Below are 14,734 nucleotides of genomic sequence, written 5' to 3' on the forward strand. Positions count from 1 at the left end.
GTCCTAATAACTAAACTGTCTACTGTCTCTGACTGGCTGTGTCTCTGTGAGTGCGGGCTGAGCTTTGGCTGTGGGATGGAATGGGTCTGGTTAAGGGGTGGTGCCAATCCTTGGCTCATGCTCTCGTTTCTGTCACTGTCATTGGTCTTGGGCTGACTGTCTGCAGGCACTGAGAGTGGCAGGAGCTCTCCCTATTACAGTCAGCTTGATGCCAGACCCACCACGCACACCGCCTACCAAGCCCCCAAGCATTTCCATGTGCCAGGTAGGCCTCTGCTTTTCCTGTCCTTCACACCCATCCTCCATCCTCTTCCTCCAGACTGTCCTCTACTGAAGTCAGACCTACAAGGGTTTTCAAAGGTCACAATATGGGGGGACATGTTACGGCCTACTTACTTCATTACCCCAGCCTCCACCTGACTGTGTGAATTACCATGTCTCTCTGCATTGCTCATTTACAATGACATCCTCACCCCATCAATCATGGGCCGTTATTCAGGCTTAATCACGCCGTCACAGGTTGTATGGCTTTATTACCCTGTGTTGTCTGCCAGTAGCTGAGCAGTAGCTCTTCCTCTTCTATTCTCTGTACTGAAATCAGATGCTGTGGCCATCCCCGTCCATCTGTTGATACTGTGTATCATTTGCCTGTGCACATGCACATGCAGTAGCCATTGTTCACTCATCTGTTTTTATTGATGGTGTCACTTTTACCTCAGCCGCCTTACTCATGCTGCGCCGTGTGTTGACACGTTCATTTCCAGCTGAGCTAAGGGTTTCTGTGTGGAGGGAAAGACAGTGAATACATCAAACAACCTTGGTTTATGAGTCAGCAGACAGAGAGACAGGCAGACAGAGACACAGGCAGACAGAGAGACAGGCAGACAGAGAGACAGGCAGACAGAGACACAGGCAGACAGAGAGACAGGCAGACAGAGAGACAGGCAGACAGAGAGACAAGCAGACAGAGAGACAGGCAGACAGAGAGATAGGCAGACAGAGAGACAAAGTCAGAGGTTTGTTAAGGATCTAACATGTGAAAGAGATATAACAGGCTCTGTAGGTGAAGAGTGGCCTACTCTGGGGGCTGTCTGTTCTCTACTCTGTCCAGACAAGGATGGCAAATTATTGGCAAAAAGTGTTATTTATTTCATAAGTAGGATGCATTTTTCAAAAAAAGTCTACAGTACAACTTCTAACAACTTTAACACCTACAACACTTTCTTCTTCTACCATGAACCATGGCAGGTAGCCTAGAGGTTAGTGTTGGGCCAGTAACCGAAAGGTATACCCGAGCTGACAAGGTGAAAAATCTGTTGATTTACCCTTGAGCAAGGCACTTAACCCTAAAAAAACACATTTTACTGCACCTCCCCCCTCTTCTCTTTTTCCCCTTTTCTCTTTTCACTGTTTAATTTCCTCTCTCTCATTTTGTGTCCTCAGCCACAGGCGAGCCCAACATCTACAGGAAACCTCCCATCTATAAGAGACATGGTATATGTGTGGGGCTGCCTGTCACGAGGCACGGCTCCTCTCTGTTTAGAGACATTTGTCTGTGATGTGTTTCAGCTGTGATTGATGTGTGTGTTGTGTGTGTGCGTCCCAACAAAACCCCACATCTGAATGTGTCAGCCTCTTGCAACGATAATCAAGCTAAAACATTAACCGCCATCAATGGTAGCTACCTGATTGGAAGCAAAAAAAATATTTTGAGGATGGAATGCTATTGGCCATATTTATCTCCCATAATACCCGATTGATTTGATAACCACAGGTCTAATCTGATATGATACCTATTAACCCTCCTGTTGTGTTCATTTCATGTTAATTCATTCTATGTTCCCGGTCCAAAAGGACCGCCCCATTATAGCTGATTATAAATCCTTAATAATACATATATTATCACCTAATGTTGTGTTAGATCTTTTTATCAACTTACGTTCTTGTGGACATTACACGTTTTGAACTTCTATTTGCTATTTATGGCCATGTGGGCCTCATTGACCTGAGCTCATACAACTCGTCGACTACTTTTTTTGTCCAAGTTTAACAAGGACTCTCTCCTCCTCACCAGTGTCATGATCAAAGATATGATCAAGATCCTCACATACAGTGTATCGTGTGGTCATTGTGCTGCCACAGAATGAATTGTGAGCAAGGTCTCAAAAATGCTTTATATACCAGAGCTACGAGAAATGGTGTGTATGTGTGTGTGTGTGTGTGTGTGTGTGCGTGTGTGTGCGTGTGTGTGCGTGTGTGTGCGTGTGTGTGCGTGTGTGTGTGTGCTCAAACATACATGCATGTGGGAGTCTGGGAGAGGAAGGGTGTCCATTTGATGAATGGGCATGTGCCTGAACAAAATGTTATACACTAATTGTAGTCTCACTCATTCATTTCTAATGACCGGGATCACCACAGGTGTAAAAAGGTTCAATAAAACACCCAAAATGTAATGAAAATCATCCAAATGTATTTTGTGCGTACAGATGCCCTGTGTGGACAAAGTCATGGAACCTTATGACAATCAGATTGATTAAATGAGCTACATTTTTTCCAGAGAGAACACAGCAGGAGGGTTAAAACACTTCTCAGTGCTGAGGCTCCACATCCTAGTTTGAAGCTGGCTAACTGTTTCTGTCGTACTGTATATACTTTGCATGCTATTAACCAACTTGAACAGAGTGTACCTCAACCTAATTCCCACCACGGTTAACTGAGAAGGAACATGCTGATCTTGTTTCATGGATTCACTGGGTTTATTAGTGAGACTTGTCTTGCATGATCTCAATACATTATGCTAATGCTAGTACATTATGTCACACTGCTGTTGGCAAGAAAGAAGCATCAATATTCCTTCCCTTTTGCTAATATTTTGAACGAAATTGTATTTTAATGGCCCAATAATGGCAGCTATTTTTTTTTACGTACTTTTTTCATTTGCGGTGTGACTGTGAATATCATTTCTGTTTCTTGTGCTGCAGTATGTGATGCACGGTCATTTTACCTCTAGACTTCAGAGATACTCAGTTTCCCTATTTCATGGTTAAGTAGTTGTGCATGTCATTAGGCTGCATTGCTCAACCGTAAGAGTATATACAGTATATATATGTGTCAGTGTCTCTCTGTACTGTTCACTCTCCTGTATGGTTGTGTACATTACAGACTCATGGTGTTTCTCTGTTAAGATACAGTAGCATCAAACATACCACAGAGACGTTGGGATAATATGCTTCAGCATTAATATAGCCTACAGTAATTATTTGCGCATAAAACCATTGCTCCCAAGTTGTTGTGCTAGTAAAGATCCCCTCTCAACAGGTACTCACTCACATTAGACAAAGACTGTGCATTGAGGCCAACAAAATAAATTCCTTCCTGCTACTCTGATAAACCACATCATATTGAGCAGCACAATCTCAGTGTTCACTGAGAGGAAACATGGTTTGAACGCGTTCCCATTTCCCATTCAAACGCCAGAGAGGGGAGGAGAAACAGAGCAGAAATGATCTCTTTCATTCATAATACATTCAAGGGGATGTCACATCTCTGGGTACAAGCAATAGGGATGCACGCAGGCTGTCGTATGCGCACAGGCTCATAATAGCACTATGGATCACAACAGTGTGTAGACCACACTACACACACACACCTAACACAAGCATAATATGTTGAGAATGAGACCCCTGCCTTAGGTTAAGGGTTACCACTTCCACAGTCCCTTGTGATCCAGCCCGGGCTCATTGTCCGACCTGTTGAGAGCTGATTCTGAATTCCATCAGCACACGCATCTTTCTGACTGACTCAGTGCTCCTGTCCTCCAATAGTTATTGCCACCTTATGATTTGCAATGCAATCGTCTCATGCTGGAGTCCCACCAGAACCTGTGCAGAGGTGGCTAGAAATTGATAGAAATCATTGTGAGCAGAGTGGTCATCTATCAACAGAGAGGTGGACAGAGGTACGATGAGTTGACATCAGGCGCTGAGTTACAGGACTTGACAGGCTTCCTTCCACGGTCCACCTAGTAATTTATGACAGAGGGGGGGGGGGGGGGGGGGGGGGGGGGGGGGGGGGGTCACACTATGTCTGTGTGTGTGGTTTTACCTGTGGCCTGTAATGCACATAACTGTTTGCTTAATCCACATGGAGGGTAACAGTGTTAACTTTGCTAGAGAGCTTTACAAGTTTCCTTGTCTGTTTAAATCCTAGCTGATTGGTTTACCTTCATGTATGTAGTATATCTGTTTGGTCCTTTATTTTTTTAATCTATGTGGATAATATAACCTTCCTTCTTTTCACTCTCCCTCTCCCTTTATCCTGCTTTACTGTCCTTGGTCAACTCTCCTCTTTGTAAGTACCTGGGCCAGTCTATCCATCTGCAGTCTATCTTTATCTGAACACTTACCAGTGCCTCAGATACAGTATTATTTGTGGTTAATATTGGCATCTCTATCCTTATTTACCTCCCCCTCTCCCCCTCGCTCTGTCTTTCCCTCTGTCGTCCTGTGGCCTTGAGAGTCATCTTGCTGTGTAATAATTAGCTCATTAACCTGAGTGGTCTTTTGTCACTCCTCTTAGAGACTAACTAGACTGCCTGCCTTCCCACCACATCTCTGACTGCCTCACTCGGTCTGCATTACTGCAAGACCTAAAGAAACAGGCTAGACACAGTCATTACTGGGAGAGGAATACTGTTCTCTCTCAAGCAGGCTGTCATCGAGGGTGTGTGTGTGTGTGTGTGTGTGTGTGTGTGTGTGTGTGTGTGTGTGTGTGTGTGTGCGCGTGCGTGTGCATGTGTGTGCTTTCACCTCGTGTTCTCTCCCTACAGGTGATTCTGACTACTCAGCCACGAAGAGTAAAACCAGCGAGGACATCCTCCAGACCTCCCAGTTTCCCGACTCATATTCTCCTGACCACTACCACCAGCAGTCTAACTACTACCCCTACACCCCCTCTCCCAAAGGTACTGCTTCCGGAGGACCAAGAGCACTCACTGTTGGCTAAATGGGTTATTGAGAAATTGACAGGATGTATATCGATCAAGTTGTTAGATATTTAAAGAGAGCACGTCTTGGTCATAGATTTCCCATCATTTCAACTCTCAACTCTATGTCTTACAGTAACCAGGTTTCCATCAAACTTTTTTAATGTACATCGGATAGAAAAAAATTCACGACAGGCCTGATGGAGACAGCTAATTTGTCGATAAAATTCATCTGTAAGATGAATACTGTGAGAAATGGCAGTGGGAAACCTTTCTGATCAAATATTGAGATAATAACCTTCCAATTGAAGTAGAATTGGAATCACCTGATGACATGTTGTGTGGTCGCCCCCACTACGACTCAGGAAAGCTGGCAGTTTATTATACCACAGCTGAAATAAATTATGATGAACATCACAGGGTGGTGAATGTGCATGGTGATGAGTTTGATGCTCCTTTCCAATAAATATTGAGAGTGACATGAGGATTGATGCTTGGCTGCTGTTTGACAAGCAAAAATAATCTCTTTTGTCCATAATAATCTCATCATGTAGGCTATGTCTGTGAGCTGTTGGCTAGAGCACACGTGTCAAGACCAGAGTGGGCACAATCACTATATAACAAATCAAATTTAATTTGTCACATGCTTCATAAACAACGGGTGTAGACTAACAGAGAAATGTTTACTTACGGCCCTTGTCAACAATACAGAGAGATATTTTTTTTTTTTTAAATAGTAGAAACATTTGAGTAATAGCACAACATAAATACACAATGAGTAACGATAACTTGGCTATACAGTACATTTGGAAAGTATTCAGACCCCTTGACTCTTTCCACATTTACGTTGCAGCCTTATTCTAAAATCTACATTTTTCCCTCATCAATCTACACACAATACCCCATAATGACAAATCAAAAACGGGTTTATCTGAAATATCACATTTACATAAGTATTCAGACCTTTTACCCAGTACTTTGTTGAAGCACCTTTTGGCAGCGATTACAACCTTGAGTCTTCTTGGATATGACGTTACAAGGTTGGTACACCTGTATTTGGGGAGTTTTTCCCCATTCCTCTCAAGCTCTGTGAGGTTGGTTGGGGAGCGTTGCTGCACAGCTATTTTCGGGTCTCTCCATAGATGTTCAATCGGGTTCAAGTCCGGGCTCTGGCTGGACCACTCAAGGACATTCAGAAACTTGTCCTGAAGCCACTCCTGTGTTGTCTTGGCTGTGTGCTTAGGGTCGCTGTCCTGTTGGAAGGCAAACCTTTGTCCCAGTCTGAGGTCCTGAGCACTCTGGAGAAGGTTTTCATCAAGGATCTCTCTATACTTTGCTCCTTTCATCTTTGCCTCGATCCTGACTAGTCTCCCAGTCCCTGCCACTGAAAAACATCCCCACAGCATGATGCTGCCACCATCATTCTTCGCCATAGGGATGGTGCCAGGTTTCGTGGCATTCAGGCCAAAGAGTTCAATCTTGGTTTCATCAGACCAGAGAATCTTGTTTCTCATGGTCTGAGAGTCATTTAGGTGCCTTTTGGCAAACTCCAAGAGCGATGTCATGTGTATTTTACTGAGGAGTGGCTTCCGTCTGGCTACTCTATCATAAAGGACTGATTGGTTGAGTTCTGCAGAGATGGTTGTCCTTCTGGAAGGTTCTCCCATCTCCACAGAGGAACTCTAGAGCTCTGTCAGACTAACCATCGGGTTCTTGATCACCTGCCTGACTAAGGCCCTACTCCTAGATTTGCTCAGTTTGGCCAGGCGGCCAGCTCTAGGAAGAGTCTTGGTTGTTCCAAACTTGTCCATTTCAGAATGATGGAGGCCACTGTGTTCTTGGGGATCTTCAATGCTGCAGACATTTGTCAGTACCCTTCCCCAGATCTGTGCCTCGACACAATCCTGTCTCGAGCTCTACGGACAATTCCTTCGACCTCATGGCTTGGTTTCTGCTCTGACATGCACTGTCAACTGCGGGACCTTATATAGACAGGTGTGTGCCTTTCCAAATCATGTCCAATCACCGCAGGTGGACTCCAATTAAGTTGTAGAAACATCTCAATAATGATCAATGGAAACTGAATGCACCTGAGCTCAATTTCTAGTCACATAGCAAAGGGTCTCAATACTTATGTAAATAAGGTATTTCAGTTTTTTATTAAAAAAATAATAACTGCTTTCGCTTTGTCATCATGGGGTAATGTGTGTATTTTTTAAAGCAATTTTAGAATAAGGCTGTAACATAAAAAATTGTGGAAAAAGTCAAGGGGTCTGAATACTTTCTGAAGGTATTGTATACACGGGGTACCAGTATTGAGTCGAGGTAGATATGTACACTACCGTTCAAGTACATTAGAGTGTCTAGTTTGAGAAACAGATGCCTCACAAGTCCTCAACTGGCAGCTTCATTAAATAGTACCCGCAAAACACCCGTCTCAACGTCAACAGTGAAGAGGCGACTCCGGGATGCTGACCTTCTAGGCAGAGTTGCAAAGAAAAAGCCATATCTCAGACTGGCCAATGAAAAGATTAAGATGTGCAAAAGAACACAGACACTGGACAGAGGAACTCTGCCTAGAAGGCCAGCATCCCGGAGTCGCCTCTACACTGTTGACGTTGAGACTGTTGTTTTGCGGGTACTATTTAATGAAGCTGCCAGTTGAGGACTTGTGAGGCATCTGTTTCTCAAACTAGACACTCTAATGTACTTGTCCTCTTGCTCAGTTGTGCACTGGGGCCTCCACTCCTCTTTCTATTCTGGTTGGAGACAGTTTGCGCTGGTCTGTGAAGGGAGTAGTACACAGCGTTTCTTGGCCATTTCTCGTATTGAATAGCCTTTATTTATCAGAATAAGAATAAACTGAGTTTCAGAAGAAAGGTCTTTGTTTCTGGCCATTTTGAGCCTGTAATCGAACCCACAAATGCTGATGCTCCAGATACTCAACTAGTCTTCTTTAATTAGCACAACAGTTTTCAGCTGTGCTAACATAATTGCAAAAGGGTTTTCTAGTGATCAATTAAACTTGGATTAGCTAACACAACGTGCCATTGGAACACAGGAGTAATGGTTTCTGATAATGGGCCTCTGTACGCCTATGTAGATATACCATTAAAAATCATCTGTTTCCAGCTACAATAGTAATTTACAACATTAACAATGTCTACACTGTATCTCTGATCAATTTGATGTTATTTGGACAAATGGACAAAAAAAACGTGTTTTTCTTTCAAAAACAAGGACATTTCTAAGTGACCCCAGACTTTTGAACGGTAGTGTACACGGTGAAACACGCTGCTGCTTCTTTATGGGACCAAACTCTTTCAAAAACGTTTTTAATTTAAACGTTTTCAAAGTTTAAAACATAGAGATCAGCCTGATAATGGAGGCAGCTGAAGTCTGAATCCTGTGAGGGTGTAAGACAGTCAATTGACAGACTTGTTGGGAAATGTTTGGCGAGTAATCTGGCTAGCCTAGCTATACATTTAGCTGGCTATCTACCTCGAACGGCAATAACAGATACACTTAACTGCAGTGGTGAGAAAAGCATGGAGACTAATTTATTAAAGAAAGAAAGCTCTAATAGCATGGCTAATTTCATGACGGAGATAAGGAGTCTAGGTACAAAAATTGAAGAAGAAAAAAAGAAAGAAGAAATGAAGCTGTGTATTGAAAAAGGAATGAATGGTAAAGTTGACAGTTTACGTGTGTCTTTGGAGAAAGACATTTAGGATAATCATACAGCTCTGTCGACTCAACTGGAGAAAATAACAAGCAGCTACAAGGTCACATTGCTCTTGAAGTTGGACGTCTGGAGACCCATGTAGAAATCCTAGAATCTGGGAGAATAGGCACTGCCAAAACAAAGTTCCACCCAGACGTGTCAATCATAATGGCATGTCTGCCAGCTGATGAATACGAGGACCTAATCTCCAAATTGAACCAGTTGATATCGGTAGGCCTAGGCTTCGAAAAACAGAGGTGACTGCAGTTGAGAGGATGAGGGAGAGAGGTAAAGGTCTCGGGGTTGTGAAGGTGGAGTGCCGGTCCGTGGAGGAGAAAGTGGCTCTGTTACGGGAAAAACTAAAGCTGCGAGACCATCCTGATTATAACAGCCTTCCTTTGATCAGCCAAGTCCCACACCGATCGCCTTAAAAAACTGAACTTCAAGATGCTGCTGAGAGAAATACAAGGAGGAAAGGATTATTTTGTCACGGGAAGCAGACGGGTCATGAAACGAGATCAACCAGAGGGACAACGTGGACAAGGACATGGGGTTGACAGACCTACTACATACTGAGGGGCTTCCCATCCCCTACGAGATTCGATTTCAATAGCACATTGGAATGTTAACGGATGGGCTACCTTGAACTAAAATCCTTAAACCCAGACATTATCTCAATAAATGAATGCATTTACGTTGGCAAGAAACTATTGATATTGAAGGGTATGTATGGTGTGGATCCAACAGGAACACTCTGGGGGAGTGAGAATATGTGTAAAGTATGATGTGATGAAAGCATATAAAATTGAAATTATCGATAAAGCCATAGAAGGAATTATTGGTTTGCGCTTTGAACATAGGGAGTCAGATTATAGTTTTGTTGTGTTTTCATGCTATTTGCCACCTGAACAGTCCACAGGGGTTAGAGATGCATCCTCCTTTTATAGTCATTTGTTAAGTCAAGTATACCTATATACAGAAGAAGATGCTATTTACATATGTGGGGATCTTAACAGTTGAATTGGGAGGTTAGATGACTATATAAATGATATTGATGATATTCCATCGCATGTTGCTTTGGATGACTTTGATAATCATCATGGAGAGAAACCCTATTAGAATTCCTTCAGGACTCTAAAAGGTCATTAATGGAAGGATATGCCCCTAAAGTGATAACTTTACATCCACATCTGGCAAAGGAAAAGCTGTGGTGGACTATATAGTTACCCTCCACGACTGTCTAGAAACTTGTTTGGAATCCTGATCATTCAATTTTATTTATGATATTTTCTGTTGGCCACTAACTTCACTCAACCAAGTACTGCTGTGCATCACACGGGGCAAATGATATACGTATACCCCGCATAGGCCTAAATGTAAGAAAATAAATGTGCCACATTACTTTCTATGTTCTGAAATGGCATGTAGAGCTCTGGTGGAACTCATTGAAACTCTGCAAAGATGCCAAGAAACATTTGATTTAGATGTGTGGTATGAACATTTTTGTGATATTATATTTTTTGAAATGGGAAAATATGTGAATAAAGAATACAGCCCCAGGTCCAGGAAAGTTTACAAGTGGAACAAGCCTTATTGACATGGTGAGTTAAGGGATCTATGGTCTGTAATGCGCAAGGCTGAGTACTTATTTTAACAGTGTAAAGATAGGACTACAAGAGAACAGTGTAGGAAGGAATTTAAGAAAAAAACAGCAAGTGTTTGATAAAAGACTGCGCCTATTCAAACAGAGATATCAGAGAGGGCAGTTATTACACCTTGAGGAGAGACGGACAAGAAATCCTCAACTGTTTTGGAGCCAAATAAACAAGTTAGAACCAAAATGACATAAGAAACTTCCAATGGAAGTCAGGGGGAGAAGGGGTTTGCTTGTTGGTTCTCAGGTAACAAAAATGTGGCAAATTTTGAGGAAGAATTTTATAAGGGCATATGTTCCCTGAGAAGTAAAATGGAAAATACAACGTTAGAACCCTCTTATATATGTAACAAATACTTCAATGAGGAGCTGTTCGTGGCAGAATATAAGAACAATAATTGAAAAGTGTTTGGCATTGATGAACTGCCTAATGAGGTTTTAAAATCCCCTAAATTAATTAATATGATTTGCTCCAAATGTGTTTTGAGTACAGTATACTGCCATCCATTTGGTATAAGTCTATAGTGAATCCCATTCCCAAATCTTCAAGAAATGGCCTGAGAGTGCCACAACTACAGAGACATGTGTTTATTAAGTACGGTTTATAAATTATATCATCCATCCTCAACAATAGGCTAATAACCTTTTTGGAGGATCAAAACATGCTGGTGGAAGAACAAAATGGTTTTGGTAAATCCAGAGCCTGAATAGATAATATGTTCTTGGTCTGCACAATACTCAGAAAGCTTTTGATTTTGGAAATAGGGATCTTTTAGCCTATAGTTTGTTAGAGACAGAGATTGATGGGACATACCAATTTCTTGTGTGCATGTTAATGAATATCGTACAGATTGGTTTCACACACCCTCGGGTTATCACCAACTTTATTTGCCATGTTTATAATTCATTTGGCAAAATAAAATAAACAGTTAAATATTGGAGTAAGATAAGTTGATGAAATGCTAAGTATGAAATGCTTTTATATGCTGATGAAATTATTTTGATGGCAGAAACTGAACAAGACCTGCAGAACATGTGCTGTCAATTGGTGTATAAGATGGAGACTCATGATTAACCAGACAAAACACAGATAATGACTTTTAGAAAACAAGTTACTAAGATAAATGTTTTTCAGTTTCGTTTGGGTGAAGATTGTGATTTACCTGATTTATTTGATATTAATAGTTAACGATTATTTACTTAACAAATAGAAGGACATTTCTGTTCTGTTTAATTCTGTGTTTCTGTAAAGAGATGGTTTCCACTCTAGCTTCCTGCAGTTAGTCTGGGCGTATGGTCAAGGAAATGGGTTTTGCTAGAGATAGCTTGAGCTGACAATGACTTGGTGATAAAAACCTAAAGCTGGCATTCCATACACAAGACATGGTGTCTGTGACCCGGGATAGAGATAGCCTGGAAGAGTTTAGAACAATCCCTCGTCGTCTCATTTTCCTGGCATCTGGGAAACTAAGCCGGGTTGTGGGTAAAACAACATCCCGTGCAGATAACCAGGAAATGGACCAACATGGCTTATGAGAGGGGTGGAACCAGCCCTGACTAAGCATTTTATGTCCTATATAAGATCTATATTTTTTCATTATCAGTTAGTCAAGACTGTTGGGTTGACTAGTCTCATTATTGCAATAATGAATCGATATTGAATAAAGTTGATTGTTTGAAGAAATGACAAAGTCTCTCTCACTTGATTAGAATATTCCAAGACAAGACATGCTTGAGTTTAATAGCAATTATAAATATTTGGGTATTTTTATTGATTAACTTATTACCTTTCTATATGGAACATCCCTGGCCGACTCAGCAAGTAGAGCTCTTGGGGAAGTTATAGGAAAAGCAAAAACACTCAAAGATATTGGTTATGCTATGTATTCCAAGACATACGTGTGTCCTGTTCTGGACTATTCAGCAGGAGTGTGGGGTGCTAAGAGGTATTTTAAAAAACGAACATGTCCATAACAGAGCAGTACGTTACTTTTTAGGTGTCCACAAGTTTGCACCTATACTTGCAATAACTGTGGTGATGGGCTGGGAACCCTGTGAGGTGAGAGGGAAGGTGTGTAGGGTGAAACTTTGGAATAGACTGTTGGATGTGTCAACTTCCAGAATAACTAATAATGTATCCATAAGGGATCTATCCATAGGGGGAGCCTGGGCAACTGAAATGGCTGACCTTTTTCAACAGTCTGACTGTCAACATCTGTATGAAAACCAAATTATGGGAGACGTAGATATGATTAAACTGTTGGTGCAATATGAAAAAAAAATGGTTGGAGGAGATTAATCATGAACCCAAATTGACAACCTTTTGTTTGATTAAGGGTGCATTTGTGTGTGAGATATATATTATGTTTAACCTACCTAAAAAGAAGAGATCGCTATGTGCACAGGTAAGATTAGGGATATTGCCTCTGTGTATTGTGGTACAATGGAAGTGGAAAGACTATGCAACTATTATGACCTCGAAGAAATAGATAATGAAACTAATTTGAACCTCTATTGCCCTTTCATCCTTTATATGCTTGCTCTGATTCTAGAAAGCACACCAGATATACCCTGGCATTATGTAGCTGAGTAATGAAGAGAAACTGAAATGTTTTTTTGTTCATTGTGTATTTCCGTTTGCGGAATATTTAGATAAAGCCAGGAATAAAAGAAAAAGGGCTACCTATAATTAAATTATGAAAATTATTTGCTCTTATGTGGTAATTGGCACGTGTGTACAGTTGAAGTCAGATGTTTACATACACCTTAGCCAAATACATTTAAACTCAGTTTTTCACAATTTAATCCTAGTAAAAAATGTCCTGTCTTAGGTCAGTTAGGATCACCACTTTATTTAAAAACAAAATGTGAAATGTCAGAGTAATAGAAGAATAGAAAAATAATACAACTTTTTTTCGGCGGTCTTGGCTGATTTCTTTTGATTTTCCCATGATGTCAAGCAAAGAGGCACTGAGTTTGAAGGTAGGCCTTGAAATACATCCACAGGTACACCTCCAATTGACTCAAATTATGTCAATTTTAAGAAGCTTCTAAAGCCATGACATAATTTTCTGGAATTTTAAAGGTGCCTTTAAACAGCTTGGAAAATTCAAGAAAAATTATGTCATGGCTTTAGAAGCTTCTGAAAATTGACATAATTTGAGTAAACCTTTGACCCACTAGAATTGTGATACAGTGAAGTATAAGTGAAATAATCTGTCTGTAAACAATTGTTGGAAAAATTACTTGTGTCATGCACAAAGTAGATGTCCTAACCGACTTGCCAAAACTAGTTTGTTAACAAGACATTTGTGGAGTGGTTGAAAAACGAGTTTTAATGACTCCAACCTAAGTGTATGCAAACTTCCAACTTCAACTGTATATAGATTCTGTATAGGCTTGTCTCCCATATAAATCTTCTCTTTGTGCCAGACTGGGTTGAAATGCCTTCTGTGTCTTTTTTTCTGTATTTATTTACCTGTATATGTTATATATGTGTATATATACAATGCGTATGTATGTATGTATGTATGTATGTATGTATGTATGCATGTATGTATATTATTTTACTGCTCTAAGGATATAATTATTGTTTCGATAACCTTATTTACTACTATGTATTGGTTTTTACCTTACATTTTTTCACTCTTTATCCAATGTGCAATGCAGAGAACACCAGAAGAAGAATTATAATTTAATTACCACTGTGAATTATTGTAATGTTTGTTTATGTGTCACTTAATCCCATAAGGGATGGGTTGCCAATTGGTGATTAACAGCAGTGTGTTTGATGAGTCAAAAGAGATCCAAAAAGGTCAATGCAGAGATTCCGGGTAGCTATTGGTTAACTATTGGGGGTAGAAGCTGTTCAGGGTCCTGTTGGTTCTCTATCCTCTGTAGTGCCTTGCGGTTGGATGCCAAACAGTTGCAATACCAAGCAGTGATGAAGCACGTCAAGATGTTCTCAATGGCGCAGCTGTAGAACTTTGTAAGGATCTGAGGGCCCATGACAAATCTTTTCAGCCTCCTTATGTGGAAGAGGCGTTGTCGTGCCCTCTTCACGACTGTGTTGATGTGTGTGGACCGTGATAGTTCCTTAGTGATGTGGACACAGAGGAACTTGAAGGGTGTGTGCTCGGCCCTACGTTTCCTGTAGTCCACGATCAGCTCCTTTGTCGTGCTGATGTTGAGGGATAGGTTTCTGTCCTGGCACCACACTGCCTCAAAGCACGCATAGAGGGTATTTAGCTCATCTGGTAGGCATATGTCACTCGACAGCTCGCGGCTGGGTTTCCCTTTGTAATTCAATATCATTTGCAAACGCTGCCACACCCTCCAAGCATCAGAGCCAGAGTGCATCAGAGCCAGAGTA

The 14,734-nt window shown here is 41.2% G+C and overlaps 1 protein-coding gene across 16 annotated transcripts in view; it reads left to right on the plus strand.

Moving 5' to 3' along the window:
* The window catches only part of LOC110537795 (actin-binding LIM protein 3), a 128,677-nt gene that overhangs the window by 103,665 nt on the left and 10,278 nt on the right, over nt 1-14,734 (plus strand). For 4 of the 16 annotated variants that reach the window (XM_036937825.2, XM_090192802.1, XM_090192800.1 and 1 more), the window contains 3 exons: nt 167-265; nt 1,444-1,494; nt 4,829-4,963. In XM_036937825.2, coding sequence (XP_036793720.1) covers nt 167-265; nt 1,444-1,494; nt 4,829-4,963 — 285 coding nt within the window. Of the gene's footprint in view, nt 1-166; nt 266-1,443; nt 2,695-4,828; nt 4,964-14,734 lie in introns of those variants that run through there. The other 12 variants (XM_090192804.1, XM_090192803.1, XM_090192796.1 and 9 more) reach the window with 5 other exon arrangements.

The sequence above is a fragment of the Oncorhynchus mykiss genome, chromosome 12 (genome assembly GCF_057628025.1).
Source record: "Oncorhynchus mykiss isolate SJ-2025 chromosome 12, ASM5762802v1, whole genome shotgun sequence".
Lineage (NCBI taxonomy): Eukaryota > Metazoa > Chordata > Actinopteri > Salmoniformes > Salmonidae > Oncorhynchus > Oncorhynchus mykiss.